The sequence below is a fragment of the Armigeres subalbatus genome, chromosome 3 (genome assembly GCF_024139115.2).
Source record: "Armigeres subalbatus isolate Guangzhou_Male chromosome 3, GZ_Asu_2, whole genome shotgun sequence".
Lineage (NCBI taxonomy): Eukaryota > Metazoa > Arthropoda > Insecta > Diptera > Culicidae > Armigeres > Armigeres subalbatus.
This window is the reverse complement of record NC_085141.1, coordinates 45,817,487-45,843,404: the sequence shown is the minus strand read 5'-3', so window position 1 is coordinate 45,843,404 and position 25,918 is coordinate 45,817,487. Positions and strand designations below refer to the sequence as shown.

At 42.7% G+C, this 25,918-nt stretch overlaps 2 protein-coding genes across 3 annotated transcripts; one reads left to right on the top strand and one right to left on the bottom strand.

Moving 5' to 3' along the window:
• The first annotated feature begins 1,081 nt into the window (after positions 1-1,081).
• Positions 1,082-21,865, top strand: LOC134227053 (ubiquitin fusion degradation protein 1 homolog). Its single transcript, XM_062708263.1, has 4 exons — positions 1,082-1,300; positions 1,562-1,688; positions 1,752-1,906; positions 21,129-21,865. The coding sequence occupies exons 1-4, from the start codon at positions 1,298-1,300 to the stop codon at positions 21,753-21,755; spliced, it is 912 nt and encodes a 303-aa protein (XP_062564247.1). The 5' UTR covers positions 1,082-1,297; the 3' UTR covers positions 21,756-21,865.
• A 233-nt stretch (positions 21,866-22,098) lies between these two features.
• LOC134226845 (actin-related protein 2/3 complex subunit 4) lies at positions 22,099-23,197 on the bottom strand. 2 transcript variants are annotated; one of them, XM_062707880.1, is made up of 3 exons: positions 23,048-23,197; positions 22,370-22,981; positions 22,099-22,312 (listed from the first exon to the last, which is right to left on the bottom strand). In XM_062707880.1, the coding sequence occupies exon 2, from the start codon at positions 22,970-22,972 to the stop codon at positions 22,466-22,468; it is 507 nt and encodes a 168-aa protein (XP_062563864.1). In that variant the 5' UTR covers positions 22,973-22,981; positions 23,048-23,197; the 3' UTR covers positions 22,099-22,312; positions 22,370-22,465. The 2 variants fall into 2 exon arrangements, with proteins under 2 accessions (XP_062563864.1, XP_062563865.1); XM_062707881.1 differs by having other exon boundaries at positions 22,099-22,301.
• Between the last annotated feature and the right edge of the window lie 2,721 nt (positions 23,198-25,918).

Below are 25,918 nucleotides of genomic sequence, written 5' to 3'. Positions count from 1 at the left end.
TTCATGCCTGAAAATTTCAAACAAATCGGTCAAAAATTGAATGAATTAGAGCAAAAACATCACCAAAATTTTGATGCACAAAAGAGGTTGGGGATGCAAAGGTTAAAACGTTACATGTTCCTATGCGTGTCCATTGTTTCGCGCTAAGAGTCGTCGCCGTAAAATCAGTCCGTATTCTTTCATTATCGGATACTCGAACAAATTGATGTTTCGGGAGCAGTAGGTTGTTGGCCCAAGGTTCCCTATCCATCGGGATGGGGCTGCCATCTTAGATATAGCTTCCGGGAAATAGCATTTCATACTCAGCCAGAACAGACGCTGTTGGAGCCGCACCTCCTTGGTAAACAGACCTGTGAAATCCGTATTGAGCACGAACTGTCGCCCAGCACACAACCTGCTCGCCCGGCAGTTCAAACACCAAAGAGGACGACTCTTTATCGTTCAAAGCAACGCCTGCTTTGATACGCGTAGATCAGGGATGTATCGAGGAATGCATAAATACTATGCATTACATATGTACGACGGGGTTATAAAGCACCCTCTCACAAAACCCTCGATCAACTGGGGCAAAATTGTTTAAAGTCCCACCCAACACCAGGACTAGGCTAGTGCGCTTTGAGCGGCACACGGTCGCTTTGATGGGGCCTGCTTGGGGACACATGCAGCTTTTTATAGTAGTTCAACAGAGCCCACTGTCGAACCCCACCACATCCTTGGCAGACCCCACAGGACGCACCCTCTCACTCTAGCTGTTGTCAGAAGGACAACAGTGCCCAGGCTACACTACCAGCTAAGTACGCAACCCTTAGCTGGCGTTCAATTGTCATCGGAAGACCCGTGGAAGCGTGAGTATTGGAACTTGTTAGGACCAGAGCTATGTTAGGCGCCCCTTCCCGGATGTCGACTCACCATTTCGTAGCCCTAAATCTCAATCTCATGGATCAGTCTAATGTTGCGTGTGTCCTCACCTCTAATGGCTGCATGCTGTTATGTCAAAATGTTTCTAAAGGGAAACGGATCTCGGCGCGCAGCTAATGAAACTGGACCGTAGGACCATACCAGGAAGTGGAACTGTCAAAGTCGTTTTGCTGATGGCTGTTTATTTACATCGTCATTCAAAGAGTCAGCGAAAAAACTTTCCACAGGAACTTGGCTCAACGTTCAACAACGACACGGAAGTTAAATTATTTTTTGCAATCATAGGTTTATTTTGTAATCTACAACATTCGTTTGTGCCAGGGTGGGTCACCGTAGTATAAAATTCCAATTCCTCAGGGAAGAGATCAGCGATTGCAAAATGGTAAGTCCTCCGTTAGAAATGTTCACTTCGCAGCAGGAACAGTTACCTATTTTGGTTTCTGTTCATGTCTTTGTTGTCTCGTTTTTCTTTATGGTTTCTTATGGTGTTTAAATTTGTATTCGCAAAATTCTACGACTTGAAAAATTTAATTTTTCCTTTATTTAGTAACACGTCACCCTGTTGTATATTACTTTGAGTCAGTCAGGTCATGCGGAATTTCTGAACAATGATACATTTGATTCATGAATATGCTTTTACCAGTTCCAGTTCAATGGATTCAACATGATGTTCCCGGACCATTCCCGTCCGTTCAACACCACCTATAAGTGCTATTCGGTTTCGATGCTGCCGGGGAACGAGCGCCAGGACGTCGAGAATGGAGGAAAAAGTGAGTGATGGATGATTCAAGGTTCAACAAAATTGTTGATTAAACTTTCTAATTTTCTTCTAGTCATCATGCCACCGTCGGCTTTAGACCAGCTGACCAGACTGAACGTCGAGTACCCAATGCTGTTCAAATTGACCAACAACAAAATCAATCGTAGTACACACGCCGGAGTACTGGAATTTGTGGCGGACGAAGGGAAGATCTACATTCCTTATTGGGTAAGACCGAGTGGCGTACCGTAAGGAAACCTCACGTATGGTAGGCAAAATGGGAAATATTTTCATATTCTGTATGCTGTCGTCATCCCTGGCTGAAAAGCCTTACACTGGACCGGTCATCAATTGAATCATCACGGTTTCCCAACTTTTAGAAGCTCGGCCGGGATTCCGCACCGTTCATGGCTGTAAATTGTTCTCCACCTGATTAATCCACCTCGTCTTGTATCCGTCGAATCGTTATCAAAAACCAGTTTCATCGGGTTACTGTTCGAGATTCTGGCTACGTGCGGGTCCACCACAGTCTTCCGATTTTCGCGGTGTGAACGATGGCTGGTTTACCCATCGGCTGATGCAACTCGTGGTTCATTCAGCTTCTCCACGTACCGTCCGCCATCTGGCACCCCAGCACTTTCCGTTAGATACCTCCAATCACAGACAATCATACATAACACATAGAGCCTTTACTCGTCAAATTCATATACAGTCAAATACTAACATCTGTAGTTTGCATTAATTTAGGCAAACTACGAACCAGATGGCGGTATTGAGCAAACGTCAAACTGGAACAAAACCGATCTGCGTACCATGGGTGATTGATTGGCCGACTAATGAATGACTATTCCAACGGACTTCGTGAGAATCGTACCACTCGTGTCAATCCTTGCCCTTATTATTCCCTCGAACGGTTTAACTTCTCATAGAACTTCCGTGTGTTATTAGCGCGGTAAAGTTACTCCGTCTTTTCACGGTCCCGATCTTCCTGCTGGGGCTATTTCCTTCGGAAAATCGAGTTTTGTCTGTTCCGTGCCCGTTTATATCGTGCCTCGTTCGCCCTCGTGCGGTGTTGCAGCAGTCTCGCCCATGCAGCATTCTTCTCTTCCACTAACTGCTCACATTCGCCTTCATACCAGTCGTTACTCTGATTCGGGGACACCGTGTCAAGTGTAGCGTATGCGGTGCTACCAATAATGGCGAATCGAATTCCTCTCCAGCCATCTTCAAGAGAAACTGCGCTTAGCTGCTCTTCCGTTGGGAGTGCCACACTTATTATTGTCGGTTAGTACAAAAAGACATAAGCCAACAAAAACTAAGAAGAGTAGAGGAAGAAACTCATTTGCTAAATTTTCACACAGTAATCCTTAATCGATCTTTAGTGAATTTCATAATGATCAGCCATTACTAGGTAAATAAAATTATGTTTTATTTATTATAATGTATCTTCAATCAGGGTTCGTACTTTTCGTTTCGGTGAGATGAAACAAGCGATTTTCGGGGAATCGTTTTTTGAAGTCTGTGGCGAGATACACCTCTCACTCGCTACTTTTTTCTCCAGCGCTAGCCTGAAAGATAAACGAAATTTGTGGCTTGATTCAAAGACATGTACAACTCATTCGAAATCTCCCAAAATTAGCTCAATCAATCCAGTTTAGCAAAATCATGAAGCTTTTTTTTTTTTTGTGTCTTTATTAAAGAGACTTTCAGCCCGAGGCAATCATGAAGCTTGATATGTTGCAAGCAAGGTTCTATAAATGACCAAAAATTACCATTTTCCCCGGAAGGTGTCAGAACATGTCCCACTGAGTTATCCAAAACTTAGTATACGAATCAATCTTGTTTTGCAGAACCATGAAGTTTGAGATGTCAAAAGCAAGATTTTTTTAATGATCAACAATGGTCATTTCCCCAGGAGCATCAAATTCTTCCAAAATGTCAATGATCTTTTTTTTTGCAAAATCGTGAAGCTTTAGCTGACGCAAGCGAGGCCCAATCACCGGAGCTCCATTGATCTCGTTGTGCAATATCATATCTAAAGTTTGTGATATCACAAGCGAAGCTTCGTAAATGATCAAAACTTGCAATATCCCCGAGGATAGGCACTGTTCCGGAAGTTTTCGGAAAATGTCCAACTTGTCTATAAACCCTCAGACTAGTCGAGTCAAGTACGAGACACTGAAGACGACCACACAGACACAGTTGTGGTCGAAAAACGTATCTGCAAAGATATCAAAAATAATTGGTGGTATTAAATGGAGAGTACTTAACTCGTCTTAGACGGTTGTCCTCAGAATTAGCTTTTTTGATCTTGCTTTGTAAAATCATGAAGTTTGAGATGTCGCAAGCGAGGTTTCATAAATGGTCATTTTCTTCGGGGGCACCATCCCCGAAGATTCCGGAACATGTCTTTTTTTATATAGAGGGATGTAGGCAAATCTGCAAACAGACACCGGAAATTATCTCCGCCACCCGCTTCGACACTCTTACCTCGACATGTGCAAACCTTTCATTGACTTCCATGCGCTCAGCCTGTTTTTGCTCTAACTAACCAATCACAAGTTAATCATGCTTGTCGACTGCTGCTCTGCCGTGAATCGCATATTTGTCCCATATGAATAGGAAAGCCAGCAAAGATGGGACAGATATGCGATTCACGGCAGTGCTCGGCGCGTAAGATTTTCTGCAAGCTGCAGGTGTGGTTGCAGTCGAAACTGCGTTCCACTCCTCCACCGCTTGGCACATCCTGTGAATAAGGGTATTCGGGGTTGTGTCCCGACGGCAAACGTCTAGCATAGCTCTTCTTTCGAAACGAGGACATACGAGCAGTATGTGCTCTGCAGTTTCATCAACACCTGGGCAGTCAGGGCAGACGGGGCTCTCCGCGTGCCCAAATCTGTGGAGGAACTGCGGAAAGCAGCCATGACCTGACAGGAATTGTGTCAGAAGGAAGTGAACTTCCCCATGGGGTCTCTCCACCCAGCACGATATGTTAGGTATCAGCTGCCTACCTTTAGAAGAGTTATCCCACTCGCGCTGCTATATGGTAAACGAAGTCACCCTGATGCGTTCGCGGGCTCCTCTGGTACCACGTCCAACCCGACTGGCATCATGCTCGCAATCACGCAGGCTGCATCATGTGATATCGTGCGGTAGGCAGATAGCACTCTGAGACACATCAAGCCTACGTCTACTGGCACACACCTTGGAACTGTTGGACATCATCCTCGATAATGCCGCAACAGCAGTCGAAGCCCTCTTGCACGCATAGTCGACATGGCTGGCGAAGGTCAGCTTGCCGTCTATTACGACCCCAAGGAGCTTCAAACTCCGCTTTCAATCATATCATTGCATGTTGAGCCGACTTGCGATTGTTGACGATAACCACCTTCGTCTTATGTTGAACGAGCTCCAGGCCTCTAGCGCTCATCCAATCCGCCACCGTGCTGATCGCGTGTTGAAGCATTCAGTAATTTTGTATATAGTTTGTAAATAGATTTTGTAAATAAATTAGATTGTAAGTATACAAATCTTTCAATCGCCAATAAACTTAGATATAACGTTCCCTTGACATAGGCAAGCGAGCATTAATCAAGCAGCCAAGCTTTCCAAGGTCGAGGCCATTTGTTTCCTGGATAAGGTGGGAAAGGGATAGCAGCGCGACTATCTGGTCAAGTTATCAATCGTGCCGATAAAGCCACGATTGTACACAAAGGGGTCGAGAAATGACGTACTTCCGGTTGTGTCCGAGTTCCACCTTCCTTAATCTGAGGATTCACAGACTCGATCATTTGGTCCGTGATTCTCCAAGGAGTTGGAAGTACGCGTTTGTTGTTAGTGTTTCGTGTGTTACAAGTAGGATAATTTAAAGTGGCGTTAAATATAGTTAATTAATAAATTATTTGTTCGTTCTCTAGTTGCTGTAGGCAAATCAAGTGTGCGTGTTATTCGTGTGCGGTTGTAGTAATTAAAGTGATACAATCAGGTAAAAATGTGCTCTAGATGTGCGAAACGGTGCACACTGAGGCAGCCCTGGTTCAAACATGGAAAAACCTCTCAGTCATTGAAATGATGAAATTGACCATAGGTATCTTCAGCGAAGTTTCAATATACATCAAAGCCGACATTTTGGTCAATATTCATCTTTTTTGCGATAATCGCATAAATGTTCCAAACGCCAAATTGGCCAAACAGGGTTTTTAAAGTACGATTTCTTCAGAGGAGTTGCTTATCACCTAATTTCGATGAACCTTGCTTAAAAATTCAAATTTCCAGAGCCTACTGTGATGATTTATTTGCTTATTTCCAAAATAAAGACAAAAAAATGAAATTTGATCAGTAATTGTACTTTTTCAACACTTTTTATTTGATATTATTCAAAATCATAGATATTGATGAAATACACGATTTGTGGCGTTGATCCAGGTAGAAACAATGATTTTTGGCGATTAATCGTGCAAAAAAGGCAAATTTATGGTATTTTTCACATATGCCGATTATGCGATGGGGCAGAGACGGGCAGCTGTTTTAATCGGCAATGGACAGATAATTTGGATATTCGATATTTTTTTCTAAATTAATTTTACTGAATGTCAGTACTGATGCTATAATAAAATAACTCCTAATGATTTTCGATAGTGGGCCCTCCTTAGCCGTGCGGTAAGACGCGCGGCTACAAAGCAAGACCATGCTGAGGGTGGCTGGGTTCGATTCCCGGTGCCGGTCTAGGCAATTTTCGGATTGGAAATTGCCTCGACTTCCCTGGGCATAAAAGTATCATCGTGTTAGCCTCATGATATACGAATGCAAAATGGTAACCTGGCTTAGAAACCTCGCAGTTAATAACTGTGGAAGTGCTTAATGAACACTAAGCTGCGAGGCGGCTCTGTCCCAGTGTGGGGATGTAATGCCAATAAGAAGAAGAGGAGGGTAAATAATTAAACAACATGGTACAATGAATTAAATTAAAACTCGCATCGCACTTGTTAAAAAAAATTATAAGAACTAATGAAATATTGTTATTGCCCCTTTGGAAGATATTATTTTATTTAAAAATATTTGTATACACCCAGACGACAATGGATAAAGATTAGATTTGTAAATATTGTATGGATTACTTTTTGTTCATGAGCTTTTTATATTAAACAATACCAGTATTTTCATATTTACTTTTAGTAAATAATGTGATATTTGCAAAAGTGTCCTATGTATCTGCGTGTTTTCTTATATTTTATAAAGAAGTGTAACAGTAAAATATGAAAAATACAAACAAAAGGAAAAACGCAGATATATTACACTTTTTGCAAATATCACAATGCACAAAATATTACATATGTACTGGTATTCAATTGTGTAGTATGAAAAACTGAATAAAATGTCTATATCATAATAAAACAACTAACTCTTTTCTAATTTCTTCTAAGTCGATACGAATATGCCTTACAAACTTTATCTTCCAGAGGGGCAATAATAATATTTCATCAGTTCTTAAATATATGTTCAACAAATGTGATGCGAATTTTAATTTAATTCGTCGTACCATGTTGTTCAATTATTTACCCTCCTAGCTAATCAAAATCATTAGGAGGTAGGGTTTCTTATCCCATTCCCGGCCTAACATGCATACGACTGCATTACTTAATTGATATTTATGACAGGAAGCATTTTTTCCTTAATTTCGTGGGCCGTGCAATACTGCAATGGGGTTAACTTCTGCGTAGAAATAGCTTTTCTGGGTAAACATCGTTTGAAAAGGCTTTTATTTGATTTTAATTAACGAGGTCCAGCACTAATTTCAGTCATAGCGATTTCAAATCCGGCCCACTTCCAAACTAGTTCCCGGCCTAAGCAAAATTTCGCTCAATCTCTCAGCATCTTACTCTCATTCTCTCTCGGGACGGTAGAAAATGCGACGTAAACAAAAATATGCACGTTCAACGTCGACATGATGCCAGATGTGATTATTTATAATAATTTTTATTTGGTTGAAAAGGTATATTCGCTCATTCAAATTACTTCCAAAATCCTGGCCTTTTGGCAGCACGGTGCGGCTAGAAGTTCTTATGCCGAGGTGAATTTTTGTTCGGTTTGAGGATACATTTTTAAATGTATTCTAATATGTTTATATTAGTTCTAGTGAAACGAACAACTAGAAAAGATGAAAGTGCGTGAGTTTAGAATTATTGTGTGGTGATTAACAGCTTCAACCAATGATTGTATCGAGTACTGTGACGATTTCCAGGTAGGTGTTTATATGAAAATACTGTTTTGTAAAAGTGGAAAGATTCACTCCGGCTCAGTGGTGCAGCAACGGAGAGCGAATGTTCGAAATCTACATTTTTGTTTTCTGTAATTGGACCAATTAGGAGTGAAATAAATGGTTTGTGTGCAATATTGAGTATTGTGCGAAATAAATGGGAGACTTTTTTTAAATTATCAATCATAAGCCTACGGCTTCCAAAAAGTATAAATCTTTAGTTTTCTGTGCAGTAAGCCGGGAATCGGGTCCATAGGCCCAAGTAGTGATTTACCCTATTTTTTTATAGCATCAGTATTGACAATCAGTAAAATTAATTTAGAAATAAATCATCGAATTTCATGTCTTTGAGAAAATGTTTGTTTAAAAGGGAATGAATTTTTCTGTCCATTGCTGATTAAAACAGCTGCCCGTCTCTGCAACTTCGCAGAATCGGCATATGTGAAAAATACCATAAATTTGCCTTTTTTGCACGTTTAATCGCCAAAAATCATTTTTTCTAACTGGATCAACGCCACAAATCGTGTATTTTACCAATATCTATGATTTTGAATAATATCCAATGGTAAAAGTGTTGAAAAAGTACAATTACTGATCAAATTTCATTTTTTTGTCTTTCTTTTGAAAATAAGCAAATAAATCATCACAGTAGGCTCTGGAAATTTGAAATTTTTAGCAAGGTTCATCGAAATTAAGTGATAAGCAACTCCTCTGAAGAAATCACACTTTAAAAACGCTGTTTGGCCAATTTGGCGTTTGGGACATTTATGCGATTATCGCTAAAAAAGATGAATATTGACCAAAAGGTCGGCATTGATGTATATTGAAACTTCGCTGAAGATACCTATGGTCAATTTCATCATTTCAATTACTGAGAGGTTTATTCCATGTTTGAACCAGGGCTGCCCCAGTGTGCGGTGCTTGTGCTCATTATGTGTTGTTCTGCCAGATTGGCTTTATATTTCACCCGCAGCGAATTCCGCGCAGGGGAGCATCGACCCCGCCCAACGGTCATCGACAGTAAGCCCAAACAAACCGGTGAGACATCAAACCCTTTTTGACGTAAACTACGTCTAAGGGGAAGACTGGGATACAGGGTGTAAAATGAAAATTTCAAAATTGGGGACCGTCACGAAATCATGTAAGATTTGTAACATTAATAGGTCCTTTGTCTTTCAATGGATTTAGAGGATTTATATATTAATCGATTCGCAAACTCTACACCAATTTTCCAGTAGTATTGAAACTTTTGAGTATCAACGCTAAACTATTGAAAAATCTAATTCTTTCATGCATCATGCATCCCCTATGCAGCGCGTTCCAATCCTTGGTAATTGCCTACTTTTAGGGTATTATCAATTTTTTTTTAAATTCTTCATTTAGGTGTTTTTTTAATTCTAGATTAAGTTCAACACCGGGGTATTATCAATTGTTGAACTGAGGTGTATGAATGGGGTGACCCAGCTGCTAGACAGTGGAGTCCCTACTCCCTCACAGAGTGGGAGATGCTATTAAAGCTGGGTAGTAATGTCAGTAAGATAGTTCCTTCTCTTTTATATAGAGCGGAATAATGGGTTCAGTGTACTATTTGGTTCAACGTAGTTTACGTCGAGCGGTCGTGTCTTGTATACAACCCCAACATTTGTTTGATTGGAGTGCGGCGTCCGAGGAGGGCGCCGCGGAGGAAACGTTTTTTGTGCCATTCTTAGACTGAAGAGCCATCTAATGTGCTGCTAGAAGCCAAACCATATTTCGCGAGTCGCAAAACCCACCGACTATCGCTTGTGTCCGCCATCATGGACCCGTAAAAATGCGTGCGTGAGCCCGTTTTTACCACCGCCGAAAATTATCGTCGAGTAGCAGGAGCGCAGGCTAGTTAGCAGCTACGCTGCGCAGAAAAATGACGTCACTGTAAACATAAAGCACATAGCACACAGTCCGAATATAGAGAGAGCTAGGGAAGAGAAACCGCACACACGCTAGGGAGTGAGAAGTTATGAACGAACACAAACACTAAAACATGTGCCCCTGTTAGTATTAAGACATTAAAATGTTTCAATGTGTCTCCCTAGCCAATTAGTTAATTGATTGTGTTTAACGTCACAACTCGATATTGTTTGTTAGTTTCGTGTCCCGTCCTCTTTGGGAGTTTGACTGTGGTGTGTTATGTTGCTTCCCACTCATTGATGGTTGTTGGTGAGAGGAGAGAGTCCGCCGATGATGAGAGCGGCACTCAAGCTTAGAGTGTATTAGGTTCTGGTGGGCTCTCACCGATTCTTTGAGTATGTGATGTGACTGTAAAGTATGGATGGAAGATAGGGTGGACCCAATTTGGCACGTTTCGTTGTTGCTGGCTCCCAACGGCCCAGCGGCTTCCCGGCCTTCGGCAACAACACCAATTTCTGCCTTTTCCATCTTTGGTCTTGCCCATCACTATCCTGTAGGCGTCACCCCATGGATTCGCGTTGGCTTTTTCGCATAGGTTGTCGAAACACGCTCTCTTGCTGCTCTTGTTGGCCTTTTTAAAGGCCAGTTTCGCAGCTCAAAACACTTCACGGCGGTCCGCTCTTTCATACGTCTGTTCGGCCACATTGAGAGTTGACGTAAAGTCAATGTCAACTTCTCTCTCCGAACAGTTAAGATAGCTGTGTGGTGTCGGCAGCCAGTTATCTGGCTAAGAATAACGCTACGGATTGCCTGTTCCGGTGGTAGAAGTCCACCATACAGGTGACCCCAAATTATTGGTGTGATGCGGCTTTATGCTTACCGTGCCTACGAATGAATGGTTAGGAGGGTCTAAAAACAACCTAACCGCTAACGGAGCCTGTGAAGCACCAGGGCACCCTTCACAGTATCTAGCCCTTACTGCGCTAACCGGAGCTATGGCGTAGTTGACTTTTTGCTTCTCCGAAATAATCGGCTACTCTTATTCAATCTCAACTTGAGGTTAAATAAGGGTGGGATTATGAACATGTTTTTATTTAGTTTTTCAACAAATTGTCACCTATATGGATTCGCTTTATGCGTTATACACATTGTACTCTGTGTTTCGTCTTTGACTTTCTTGATAAGATACCAATTTGGTTTCATCGTTGCTGTTCATATTAATGCTGAAGTTGTGGAGTGCATTATCTTAATTTGCAATGGCTTCAGTTAAGATAGCTCAAATCAATCTTCAGCATAAAAGAACAGCAACGATTAATCTTTGTAGACTTATGCAAAATGGCAAATCCCAAGTGGCTTTGGTGCAGGAACCCTATTTTCGCAAGGGTAGCTTCTACCTAGGTAACCTAGTGAACCCGGTTTTTGCTGCTTTCAGTAAAGAAATGGCAAACTCTCGATCAATGCCGCGTGCATGTGTGCTTGTTAACAATGGTATTGTTGCTACACTTATCTCTGAACTAACAACCAGAGATGTATGTGCTGTCACAATTGATGCAACTGACAGTGATGCTAATGCTCATCACATCATCTGGGGTAGCTCGGATATCAATCTGAGAGGCTCCAGCTTGATGGAATACTTAAGTAGTACCGAACTTAGTTTATGGTATCTAATAGAGCAGAAGTGTTAGACATAACCCTTTGCTCCAATAGAATCAGTCACGAGTTGACGAATTGGCATGTGTCAGATGAGGAATCGATATCTGACCATCGCTACATCTACTTTGTTCATTTGAATGTTACTTCGCAGACCTTGAGTTTTAGAAATCCTCGTTCTACAAGCTGGGATCTTTACACAGAGTTGCTCTCTACCAAATTTCATGGATATCTACCTTCTATAGAAACTCCTACCGACTTGGATGATGCAGTTGATACTACAACGTTGCACATCGTGGAAGCTTTCGAAGAAGCTTGCCCTTTACGTTCTGTAAAAACCTCAAGAGGAACCCCTTGGTGGAATTCCGATTTGGCTAAGCTAAGGAAGCAGTGCAGGAGTTGGAACAGACGCCATTCAGCAGCGACGGATTTTTTCAAGTTGGCTCGCAAAGCTTACAAGAATTCTCTACGATCTGCTGAACGATCTGGCTGGAAAAACCTTTGTGCAAATGTTTCCAATTTGAGTGAAGCCAGTCGATTGAATAAAATTCTTGCGAGATCCAAGGATTTCCAAGTTGGCGAAATTCGCAAGCCAAATGGCGACTACACTTCTTCTGATGAAGAATCGTTAGAGCACTTATTTGATACGCACTTCCCTGGATGTGTCGATATAACATCTTCGGATGATCCTGATGTCTTTTCATGTAGCTATGGGTCTTGGGCACAAGCACGTAGAATCATAACTACTGAATCGATTCAATGGGCACTTAACAGTTTTGCTCCCTAGATGGGGAGGATGGGCTTTATCCCGTTCTACTTCAGAGAGGTTTTGAGCATATCAAACATGTTTTGAAAAAGCTATTAGTATGTAGTTTTGCTACTGGGTATATTCCCATATTCTGGCGGGATGTCACTGTAAAGTTTATCCCAAAAGGAGGACGTGCTTCGTATGAAGAAGCAAAGAGTTTTAGACCCATCAGTCTGACCTCATTTCTTCTGAAATGCTTAGAACGTATTATCGATCATCACATTCGTGATGACTTGTTTGGCAAACATGCCTCTTCATGTTAATCAACATGCTTACCAATCTGGAAAGTCCACCGCGACTCTTCTACACAAGGTTGTGTACGATATCGTGAAAGCATTCGCTTCTTTTCACGGAAAAACGTAATCGGACTGGTATTCGTGTGATCTCACACACGTTAGTTGTTTTCCTTATAAGACATTTTCAACACAATTCGCCTCCCGGGATGAGTGGACATCTGGCTCTTTGGAGAGAAGTATGTCGAACAGCATTGTTTTTTTTACACTGACGGCTTCCTCCTCGAAGGTAGAGCAGGTGCAGGCGTCTATTCGCGTGAGCTGAGATTGGAACAGTCACACTCATTGGGTACACACTGCACTGTCTTTCAAGCGGAAATATTTGCCATCATGTGTGGAGTGCAATCTTCACTGCAGTAACGCATTATGGGCAAATAGCCAAGCAGCTATTAAAGCTCTCGCCTCGGCCAACTCAAGGTCGAAGTTAAAAATCGCATGTCGGATTCAAATTGAGGAACTGAATTCAGATAATACTTTTCACCTTTTATGAGTACCTGGCCATTCTTCCATAGCTGGCAACGGATTGGCTGATGAGTAAGCTCGTAACGGAGCACCTCGTGACTTTATTGGTCCTGAGCCAGCTATTCCAATATCCAATTGTTGGGTGAAGCTGTTAATCAACTCTTGGGCTGTCACTCAGCACAAATGGCATTGTAGTAGTCTGGATTCATGTCATCAAACAAAATTGTACATCGAGGAGCCATCTCCGGTAGTAGCAAGCTATTTAGCTAATCTGTCTAAACAGAATTGCAGTGTCTTAGTCAAGGCCTTGACAGGTCACTGCCGACTGAACTATCACATAGCAAATATTCAACGCGTTGAATCATCTGTTTGTGATAGTTGTGAATCCGATTATGGAACTCCTTATCATCTAATATGTAACTGCCCAGTCTATGCACAATTGCGCTTCCAAATATTTGGTAAACACTTACTTTGGAAATTGACTTCAGAAACCTGAACCTTCAGAGTATTTTGTTGTTCATAACCCGTTGTGGTAAGGAGCTATAAGCTCTTGTACGCTTATGCGCTGTATGCCCTCTTCAAGGGCCCTTTTCCAAACATTCCCTTTGTTCTCCCATCTACATTCATCCACATTTCTTTTTTGTTCACTTCCTTGTCCGTCAGGTGTGTGATAAAAAGGCTGTGACGGCGATGGCACAAATCTCCCAAATTGAAGTGAACGTGCCCCTGGAGCCGACGTTCTGATACCTGATACCGCTCTTTCATACTCGGTGCGGGAACGTTGCATCCTTCGTCTAGCCTTGAGGCAGGTTGATCGAAAGGCCGCAATCTCGGGACTCCACCAGTATACCGGGCGTCTGCCATTTCTCGGCAGGGCTTTCCTCGGCATGGTGGCGTCGCACGCGCGTGATAGGACAGCTACCAACGCATCGTGCTAAGACAGACCTTCAGTGTTGGCTTCCAGTCCCAGGGCCGCGGTAAAAACTTCGCAGTCGAAGTGATTGGTTCTCCACCCACGGATCTGACAGGAATGCCCGGACCTCGGATTTTGCACGCCATAGTTGATCTTTAAGCGAATTGCTAGAGGTCTTCTGGACCTATGTACCGCACTGGTCTCTGATGGCAGAGACGACGTCGTCCGCGTTCGTGACCTCGTCCAGTTGCTTGCACTGGAGGGTCACTTCCGCCCCCAACGATCTCACCTCGGCGTCGTCACCCAAGACCTCTTGGACTAGCCCCACTAGCCTGCGCTCCGCGTTTCACACCCAAGATCATTTCATTGGTCTTGGTGCGTCTGACGATTCGCACGTCCTGACCCAGCGCCGAAAGCTTTCCGGCTGCCCGGTACCTAGAATGTCACATTTGTTGTTTTGTTTTGCTTGCTCTCACAGGGTGTCTACTCATCTGTAAAAACAAAATTCCCTGATATTTCCAAGTTTTTTTCCAGGTGTTTTACATAAATTTCCAGGCAATAACAAACGTGCCATATATAGATTTTAGCAGCAAAATGATCAATTAAAAAAAAAAGAAAAATTTGCGAAAAATATTATTTTAAAGAATATTTTGGTGGCTTCACAAAACAATGTTGTAAATTACTTAAAAAGTTCCTCCAGGGATTCCTTCGTAATTTCACCCAGAAATTGATTCAACCATTCAATCAAAATTCCTTCAAGAATCACATAGGATATTCCTACAGGTATTTCTTTGAAAATTTCTCCATCGGAAAATCCTTCAGAGTTTAAGAATAGCTTCAGAACCTCCTCCAGGATTTAATTTGAAAATTTCTTTGCTAAAACTTTAGAAAACATCTCAAGGAATTGTTTCGAAAATTCCTTTAGAGATGCATTTGACGATTTCTTTATTCTTTAGGATTTTTTTTTAAATTCCTTTAGGTGTTTGTTCGAAAATGTGTTGTGAAAATCCCTCGGAAATACCTTTATAAAATACTTTGCAGATTTCTTCAGATATTCTTCTAATTTTTTTTAGGAATTTCTTTGGAAACTTGGTCAAGAATTTTACCGGAAATCTCTTTGAATTTTATTTCAGCTGTTTTTTTGTAAAGAAGCTTAAGAAAACTTCTTAAAAAAATGTTCCGGAAATATGTTTGGGAATTTCTTCAGGAAATCCTTCAGAACATCGATCAGGTGGAAGATGACTTGCGGACCCTCCGTAGACTGCGTGGTTGGCGACGTGTAGCCATGGACCGAGCCGAATGGAGAAGACTCTTATATACCGCACAGGCCACTTCGGCCTTAGCCTGAATAAATAATAAATAATAATAATCCTTCAGAACTTCTTACGAAAATTTCTTCAGAAAATGTGTTGATGCAAAAATATGAGATTGCTGGGTCCATGACGTTAGGCATAATACCTTCTTTATGTCGTGGGCTGTTTTTAGGGCATTTTATGCTTAACATCCTTCATGCCTCACGTACTCATGCCTAACGTCCTTATACCTGTTCGTGTGACCAACATCTAGTTTGCTTGGATCTAGCAGCCAAGGTACCGGTACTATAAGTGTCAAACGGCCTAGTTATAGCCTATTCAGATTACGCCATTTATGATCATAAATAACAACCTGATGCCATCCCCATTCCATTCCCCATACATTCAATTTTCTTTCTCCGCTTTAAGAAGGAAGTAAAATTGGCAACCAGCAATCACGTGTTTCAAGGTGAGTGTTTGTGCATCCGCTCGGTATTTCACTACCACAGTTATAAAAAGAGACAAACGACACACAGCCGATGGTGGTTCGATCGGAAACCTCTTCCCATTGTCCATTTGTTTCCTTAACACGGTATTTATTACGATAAATAATCTAATACTAATCTGCATAGGCTATTAAGCTTATTGAAGCATATTTTGGCAGAATAATTTCAATGATTACAGTGCCACTAGCGTTCTATTAACTGCTTTACTGTAAAAACCATCGGAAATACTTCAAATTTTTTTTTTTAAATTCCTTGGGATTTTTTAGGAACTCATTCAGAAGTATCGTAAGGAAAACTTTAGAAAACACCTGAAGGAGTTTTTCCGGATATTTTGCTTTTAAGAATTCTTTGGAAATACTTCGAGAATACCTTGAAAAACTCCTTTGAAAAATCATTTCGGGAATCCTTCGGCTATTCTTTCAAGAATTCCTTTAGCAAAAATCCTTCACAAATCACTCTACACTTTTTTTTGAAAATCCCTTCAGGTTCCCTTTCGGGAATTTCTTAAAGAATCCATACGAAAAATCGTCCGGAAATTCATTTTGAAATTCCTCCGGGAATTCTTTTCGATTTTTATCTTGGAAATTCCTCCAGAAAAAAATTAGAAAATAAATTTAGAAAATTGCTAATCGTTCTTATGGACATGCATGCTAATCGTTCAATATGGGCAGCAGGGACTATGTCCAAGGGCTTGACGATCCCTCCCCAGGCCATCTGCGAGTTGTGGGGCTTGCCTAGGATGTGGTGGGGTTTGACAGTGGGCCCTGTTAAACCTCTATAAAAAGCTGCATGTATCCGCAAGTAGGCTCCACCAAAGCGACCGTGTGCCGCTCAAAGCGCACAAGCCCAAGTCCTGGTGTTAGGTGGGACGCTAAACAGCCCTGACACGACGGCCCTCCGACGAGACAGGAGGTTTGCGCAGGCCCAATAAGCCGCCTAGAAAACCAATCATTACGAACAATATAAGAGATAATGCGACTCGATATAATCGGCAAAGACCTAGGCGACGAATACAGGATCACGATTGGAAGCTTGGAACATGGAATTGCAAGTCGCTAGGTTTCGCAGGTTGCGACAGGATGATCTACGATGAATTACATCCCCGCAACTTCGACGTCGTGGCGCTGCAGGAGATTTGCTGGACAGGACAGAAAGTGTGGAAAGCGGGCATCGAGCGGCTACCTTCTACCAAAGCTGTGGCACCACCAACGAGCTGGGAACCGGCTTCATAGTGCTGGGTAAGATGCGCCAACGCGTGATTGGGTGGCAGCCAATCAACGCAAGGATGTGCAAGCTGAGGATTAAAGGCCGTTTCTTCAACTATAGCATCATCAACGTGCACTGCCCACACGAAGGGAGACCCGACGACGAGAAAGAAGCGTTTTACGCACAGCTGGAGCAGACATACGATGGATGCCCACTGCGGGACGTTAAAATCGTCATCGGTGACATGAACGCACAGGTAGGAAGGGAGGAAATGTATAGACCGGTCATCGGACCGGATAGTCTACACACCGTATCGAATGACAACGGCCAACGATGCATAAACTTCGCAGCCTCCCGCGGAATGGTAGTCCGAAGCACCTTCTTTCCCCGCAAAAATATCCACAAGGCCACATGGAGATCACCTAACCAAGAAACGGAAAACCAAATCGACCACGTTCTAGTCGACGGTAAATTCTTCTCCGACATCACGAACGTCCGCACTTACCGCAGTGCGAATATTGAATCCGACCACTACCTCGTTGCAGTATGCCTGCGCTCAAAACTCTCGACGGTGTACAACACGCGTCGAAGTCGGACGCCGCGGCTTAACATTGGGCGGCCACAAGACGGTAGACTAGCCCAAGAATACGCGCAGCAGCTGGAAGTGGCACTTCCAACGGAAGAGCAGCTAGGCGCAGCATCTCTTGAAGATGGCTGGAGAGATATTCGATCCGCCATTGGTAGCACCGCAACCGCTGCACTTGGCACGGTGCCCCGGATCAGAGAAACGACTGGTATGACGGCGAATGTGAGCAGTTAGTGGAAGAGAAGAATGCAGCATGGGCGAGATTGCTGCAACACCGCACGAGGGCGAACGAGGCACGATATAAACAGGCGCGGAACAGACAAAACTCGATTTTCCGGAGGAAAAAGCGCCAGCAGGAAGATCGAGACCGTGAAGAAACGGAGCAACTGTACCGCGCTAATAACACACGAAAGTTCTATGAGAAGTTAAACCGTTCACGTAAGGGCCACGTGCCACAGCCCGATATGTGTAAGGACATAAACGGGAACCTTCTTACGAACGAGCGTGAGGTGATCCAAAGGTGGCGGCAGCACTACGAAGAACACCTGAATGGCGATGTGGCAGACGAAGATGGCGGTATGGTGATGGACCTGGGAGAACGCACGCAGGACATAATTCGACCGGCTCCGGATCTCCAGGAAATCCAGGAGGAGATTGGCCGGCTCAAGAACAACAAAGCCCCTGGGGTTGACCAACTACCAGGAGAGCTATTTAAACACGGCGGTGAGGCACTGGCTAGAGCGCTGCACTGGGTCATTACTAAGATTTGGGAGGAGGAAGTTTTGCCGCAGGAGTGGATGGAAGGTGTCGTGTATCCCATCTACAAAAGGGCGATAAGCTGGATTGTAGCAACTACCGCGCAATCACATTGCTGAACGTCGCCTACAAGGTACTCTCCCAAAATTTATGCCGTCGACTAGCACCAACTGCAAGGGAGTTCGTGGGGCAGTACCAGGCGGGTTTTATGGGCGAACGCTCCACCTCGGACCAGGTGTTTGCCATTCGCCAAGTACTGCAGAAATGCCGCGAATACAACGTGCCCACACATCATCTATTCATCGACTTCAAACCGGCATATGATACAATCGATCGAGACCAGCTATGGCAGCTAATGCACGAACACGGCTTTCCGGATAAACTGACACGGTTGATCAAAGCAACGATGGATCGGGTGATGTGCGTAGTTCGAGTTTCAGGGGCATTCTCGAGTCCCTTCGAAACCCGCAGAGGATTACGGCAAGGTGATGGTCTTTCGTGTTTGCTATTCAACATCGCTTTGGAAGGGGTAATACGAAGAGCAGGGATTAACACGAGTGGTACAATTTTCAATAAGTCCGTCCAGCTATTTGGTTTCGCCGACGACATAGATATTATGGCACGTAACTTTACAGAGAAGATGGAGGAAGCCTACATCAGACTGAAGAGGGAAGCTAAGCGGATCGGACTAGTCATCAACACGTCGAAGACGAAGTACATGATAGGCAGAGGTTCAAGAGAAGACAATGTGAGCCACCCACCGCGAGTTTGCATCGGTGGTGACGAAATCGAGGTGGTAGAAGAATTTGTGTACTTGGGCTCACTGGTGACTGCCGAAAATGACACCAGCAGAGAAATTCGGAGACGCATAGTGGCTGGAAATCGTACGTACTTTGGACTCCGCAAGACGCTCCGATCGAATAGAGTTCGCCGCCGTACCAAACTGACAATCTACAAAACGCTCATTAGACCGGTAGTCCTCTACGGACACGAGACCTGGACGATGCTCGTGGAGGACCAACGCGCACTTGGAGTTTTCGAAAGGAAAGTGCTGCGTACCATCTATGGTGGGGTGCAGATGGCGGACGGTACGTGGAGGAGGCGAATGAACCACGAATTGCATCAGCTGTTGGGAGAACCATCCATCGTTCACACCGCGAAAATCGGACGACTGCGATGGGCCGGGCACGTAGCCAGAATGTCGGACAGTAACCCGGTGAAAATGGTTCTCGACAACGATCCGACGGGCACAAGAAGGCGAGGTGCGCAGCGGGCAAGGTGGATCGATCAGGTGGAAGATGACTTGCGGACCCTCCGTAGACAGCGTGGTTGGCGACGTGTAGCCATGGACCGAGCCGAATGGAGAAGACTCTTATATACCGCACAGGCCACTTCGGCCTTAGTCTGAATAAATAATAATAAATAATCTTATGGACACTCTTTTAGTGATTTCTTTGAATAATTCCTTGGAAAACTTATCCCGAAATTTCTTCGGAAGTTCCTTCAGGAATTGCTTTGAAAAATCCTAAATTAATTTTTAATATATTCCTAAAGAATTAAAGCATTTACAAATCCAACCCTAATTGATTTCCCGAATAAATTTCTAGATTTCACCAAGAATAGATTCTCCAGGAAATTCTCCAGGAATTCTTTAGAAGATGGCAAAACGTTTTTTTGCGGAAAAACGATCCATTAACGTTCACTACATTTCCAATAGATTTGATTGGTATATTTATTCAAATATTTTGAAGGATTTTTTCATCTTTTGACAGAATTTCACTCATGATCACCGGGTTTTGAAATTTCCCTGATTATGTCAGGAATTCCCTGATAATTCCAGGTATTTTCCAGGTGGGGAGAAATTCCCTGATAATTCCAGGTTTTCCAGGTTTTTCCAGGTAGTAGACACCCTGTCTCAAGTATGAAACTCTGACTACTGTGATGAAAATTCTAGAATTCCAGAAGCAATTCCTGCAGAGATCTAAGATTTTATTCTGAACATTAGAATTTCTGGATCAATTTAAAGGAATTTTCGGAGGATTTTCCTAGAAGGAATCACTAAAGTAGTGTCCATGGGAAAGTTAAAAGAAATCTTCAATACAAAACTCTTGGAAGAGTTTTCAAATGAATTCATAAAATCATTTCCGACGAAATTGCTGAAGGAATTTCGAAAGGTACTCGTAAAGAAATTTACAAAGGAATCCCCAAATAATTTTGTCATTAGAAGTTCTGAAGGACTTCCCGAAAAAAATTTACAAACAAATTTCCGGAACAATTCCATAAAAAGTTTTTAAAAGTTTCTCCAAAGAATAATTACCGAATTAAAATCCGAAGAAATTCCTAAAAAAAAACCCAAAAGAATTCTTAAATAAATTTAAAAAATCCTAAGGGCTCGAAGATTTTTAAAAGAATATTTGAAGAAATCTCCCAAGTATTTTACGAAGGTATTTCCGAAAGATTTTCTCCCGAAAGAGATCAAAGGAGCTCCTAAAGGATTTTTTGAATATGATCCTGACGAATTTCCGAAGGAATTCCTGAGAGAAATCCCAAAGCAATTTTAAGAAATTATTGACTGAATTGCTTGAAGCAATTTCTGAGGCTTCCAATATATTTTTTGAAAGCGTTTTTCGCAATATTTTAAATCAATAATTTCTATGCAAAAATCTATAAATGGCACGTTTGCTTTACCTGAAAATTAATGTAAAGCCCCTGAAAAAAAATCTGGAAAAATCAGGGAATTTTGTTTTAACAAATGAGTAGACACCCTGTTACAGAAAGAAGTTACATAAGAAACTGGTTGAATTATTATTAAATTTCAATTATTTATATTTGCAGATGATGCACAATCTGCTCCTGGATGAAGGCGACATAGTTCAGATCGAGAGCGTGTCTCTCCCGGTGGCCGTCTATTCCAAGTTTCAGCCGCAGAGTGTCGAATTCCTGGACATCACCAACCCAAAAGCAGTGCTAGAGAATTGTCTGCGGAATTTTGCCTGCCTTACGACCGGTGACCTCATCGCAATCAAATACAACAACTACACGTACGAGCTGTCGGTACTGGAGACGAAACCCGGCCCCGCGGTCACCATCATCGAGTGCGACATGAATGTGGAATTCGCCCCGCCCGTGGGATACACCGAGCCGCAGAAGAAGGCCAAAGAGGAGGAACCGATGACGGTGGATCCGGCGGAGTTGATGCCCGAACCGGCCGGCTTTGTGGCGTTCAAGGGTTCCGGGTCACGACTTGACGGCAAGAAGAAAAAGGAAGGTTCCGTGTCGGAGTCGGCACCGGTCCAGAGGGCAAACTATGTTCGCGGTATCCCGGACTATGACCACCCGTTCGGATTGTTACGATTTGATAGGACCGTCCGGAAGGAGGAATCGAACGATAACAAACCAGAAGAGGACCCGTTCGAGGCGTTCAAGGGCACCGGTTTCAGTTTGAAAAAGAGTCGGAAATGAGTTCCGGTGGGCGGTGGTGCGAGCTGGAGAGTGTTTTCTTACTTTTGATGTAATGAACTTAATCTACTACACGAAATAAAATCGCAGATTTGGCAAGTGTGATATCGAAACCCTTTCATGTTTTTTTTTTTCAATACAGTTTGGAATGTTAAACATGTTTTGCCCCCTAATCTTGTTCTTAGAATACTCATTAATTTGACACAATCGAGTGTAAGCCCGTTCGTTATTTCTCGGCCCATTTTATGAGCATTTTGAGATTGTATAACTATGTTCTTGTTTTGAATTACGTCGTCTCGCGTCTTTCCAAATTTCAAGGAGTTTTCTCTGAAAGAAGCAGCCACTATTTAATTTAAATTCTATATTTGTTCCTAAATTTGGCTCATATTAGACTGGATTGAACCTCCATCATAAACGGACAAAATACATAATACTTGAATATGGACTTGGTTGAAAAGTGCTTTAGATATAAATCACCAACATGCGTAGCATTAGGTTTTAGACTGAACTTTGTGGTATTGCGAGATCGAAAAGGGATTCCGAAATATCCTAAAAAGAAACTGGGACGATACAATGGATATGATGACTCACCCTTTTCAAGTCGTAGAATAACTTACCTTCCATAACGAAAATAAATTCCAACAGAAAACGAATTACACAATTGCCATTATTTGATCAATAGTAAATGCATTCCCACACGTACCAGAGCGCTCTTAGAACCGCTTCAAAAACTCCTCCGAGCAGATACGGGCCCGCGCATTGACCGCCAGTTTCATCTCGCTGATCTCCTTGTCGATTTCCTCCATGAAGTGGATCACAAAGTCCACCAGTTTGTGTTTGTACATCTGCTCGGTGTGAAAGTTGGTGATCAGGAAGCTGATGTCGTATCCCTCGATCGGTTTCCGCCGCAAAATAATGAAGTTCTCCGCCCGCATCATCATGAACCGGGTGAACTTGTGGCAGAGGATCTTCTCGATCTCGTCCGCCTGCTTGACGGCGATGCTAATCCGAACGGAGTTGACGCTGGTTTCGATCAGTACCCGTTCCTTTTCGTTTCGCGAAATGACCACCGGCGTCAGGAGCAGCTCTTTGCTGGAACGGACCTCCACCTCAGGTTTGTTGTGCCGTTCGACGACCTGGGAGGAAAAGTTGGTCAAGCACATCGCCGCAGTCAGGGTGTGTCGGACTGCCGTCAGATAAGGTTTGAGCGTTGCGGCCATTCTGTTGAGCTAAATTGGTTTATCAAGTGCGGACCGAACTTTGTGGTGTAATCGGATATCAATCAGAATATTTACCTGATGAAAATGTTTTAAATTTGCACAAAAATACGGAAACACTCCCACTGATAGTAAATTCTTTTCGTTTTTATTATCTTTTTCGGATCAACGACAGCTCATTCATGTTGACAGTTTGGTGATAGGAACGCGAACGAAAGTGGAACGGGCTTGCTGCATGCTTGCCCTTTAGGAACTTCCGTCACCCCAGTAAACGAAATGTGAAGTGTTAGGCATTTGTTAAGGCTTCGTCAGACGTTGTACACGGTTAGATGAATTTACCCATTAATGGGTAAAGTGATCTAACCGTGTAAAATTGGACGGGCCTAAGAGCATATTGTCGGCGTAGCACCAACTTAGAATTCGGAAATCGGGACTTCCGAACCGAACTTTCTTCCGAAGTTTTATCTGTCAAACTAATTGATGCGTTGTTTAGCGCATCTTTAGGCGAATCCAGCGCACTACTTCCGAAGTTGGGAAAGTTGCCTGTATCTGGAGAAAAATCCAACTTCGGTATAAAAGGCGGTATAACTTTGTTCCGGATAGACAATACACGCAAAAACAAAATATTGCAGTCGAAACTACACGTAAAAAAATAACTTTATATGTTATAGGGCACTGCACGGACTGCTTTGTCTCTTCCTCGCAGTAAAGAAATTAGAAAACAACAAGACCAGTAAACGTCAAAATTAATGAGGAACGAAAGAGAAAGAGATGTTTCTGTGCAGTGCCCTATGGCAGGCTATTGTTTAGCCCATCGCCAAATCGTAGCCAGCATGTCCCGGGTACAATTTTTTTTTCATACTACCCCGTAGAAAATTTGACAGCTGGAATCGACCGATTTCGTCGGGTAAAATCGGCCGATTGTTGCAACCTACGCTTATGAGATTTTAACACAGGCGTGGGTCAATTAATCACCCTATTTAATAGGCGAATTTGAGTAAAGCTCATCGATCATTTCGACATCTGGTGGTCGTCACAAGAACTACGAAAAAGTGTCGTTCACTGAGGAAAATGGACATACGATTTTCAATAAAACGCCTTATGGAAATTTGCCACAAGGAATCGGTATGAATTTCAATATGTTGCCTTATGAATGATGATTTTCATTTAAAAAAAAGTGAAGTGCGGCAGACTGGATTCGAACCATGGACGTCGGGGTCGGGAGGCCGGTATGTAGACCACACGCCCATCGACGCTTGAGTATTCGAAGAGGTAACTGCGTATAAGAAGCACTGTTGGTGGAATAATCAGTCGAATATTCATAAGGCGCCAGTTATGAATTTCGATAGTCCAGTTCGCTGAGTGTTGGTCAAAAAAGTGCATTGGTAGCATACGGAGGGAGTACGATTTTCGCGTTTTCTGGTTAATCCAACCATTTATGAAAGCTGAAATAGGCCTTTTCATGTGACACTGCCGAGACTGCACTTGTTTACAACCGCTGAACAGGCCTGCAAGTCCGAAGCTGTCACTTTCATAGAAGAACTGTCAATTGACGATAAAATCAGCTGTTTTTAAACGTCTCGTGAAAAGGCCCATAGTCGCAAATTGGAAGAAAATATTGTTTTCTTTGGGATGAGCTTCCATCCGGTGGGCGCTTGCATATGATTTTTCCGATTAAATAGCAGATCTCTTGCAGTGCCTCCACCGCACTAACTTGGTTATGAATTCCCGGATTTTTAATTCGGGGCTTATTTGGGTGGGATTCGTCTTCAACAGCTGCTTAAAGACTGTAAGAAGCCATTGCCAGTGGAAAATATGTGAAAATATACCAAAAAGTGAAGTAAATTGGATGGATAAAATTTGAGTTTGAATGTAAATAATCGCTTCTGACGACTTTTCTCCTAAACTCTCGCAGCGCACTCTACCACTGGATCCTTCTCGAATTCGCCTATATCATTCCGACGAAATAGCTTGTTTAATAGTGGAATTTCGTGCACACCAATTTAAACAAACGATGAATCACCCGATTTGATATAATATAATATAAAATTATTTTTTTTACGTGTACCATTACGAGGGTTATTTTAAGAATATGCACCGACGACTTTCAGCAGATAACAAACCCGTTTGATTTTACCATGCGCGCAGTAAAAATCAACTGTGGCCCATGCGGAGTGTTGTCACATGAACTTAAACAGTGTTGAATTTCTCTGAAACCGTGGTAAAATTTACTGAAATTTCATGGTAGTTTTAAAAACAGAGCGTAGTCTACAAAATAGTAGTTTTTACCACGGATTTTTTTTTCTGTGGGGTCTCCTAATTCTCGTGTATACATGGATGAGACCTGAGAGAGAAAAGACAACTAGCTTTGACTGCGGTGTCAACGATGTCTCACCGAGAACTAGTCAAAGCAAAACAGGAGTTTCGATGGGGAAGTATTGTGAAGGGGTAAAATTTTCACATGATAACAATTTTCAAATGACCTTTCCCGTCAACAATTTTCATTACAATTAATTGCATATTATTCGGCAACTCGGCCGTACGAAAATCATTTTTTTGTTAAATATCTTGGCTGTGCATATGCACAGCACATGTTTCGAAATGGACAAATTGATATGAAATTTGCGAAAAAGAATCCACGTGTCTTGGAGGGACTCGAACCCTCAACCTCCTACTCTCTAGATAGGCGTGATAACCCCTACACAACAAGACCACTTAAAGGTCACGTGAAGATTGGACAAATCAAGCATCCGAAAGATATTCAATTTGCAAAAAAGAACTAACCGCATTAGAAATTGGTACTCGGATTCCCATGGCTTTTCCGCAAACGTGATTATTCAGTGTAGTGTAGGAGTTATCACGCCTATCTAGAGAGTAGAATGTAGAGGGTTCGAGTCTCTCCAAGACACGTGGATTCTTTTTCGCAAATTTCATATCAATCTGTCCATT

Coding starts and splice junctions, on each gene's coding strand:
- LOC134227053 (XM_062708263.1), top strand. Junction 1,689..1,751: donor CGTCGAGAATGGAGGAAAAA/GTGAGTGATGGA, acceptor ATTTTCTTCTAG/TCATCATGCCACCGTCGGCT. Junction 1,907..21,128: donor AGATCTACATTCCTTATTGG/GTAAGACCGAGT, acceptor TTATATTTGCAG/ATGATGCACAATCTGCTCCT.
- LOC134226845 (XM_062707880.1), bottom strand. CDS start 22,972: ATGGCCGCAACGCTCAAACCTTATCTGACGGCAGTCCGACACACCCTG.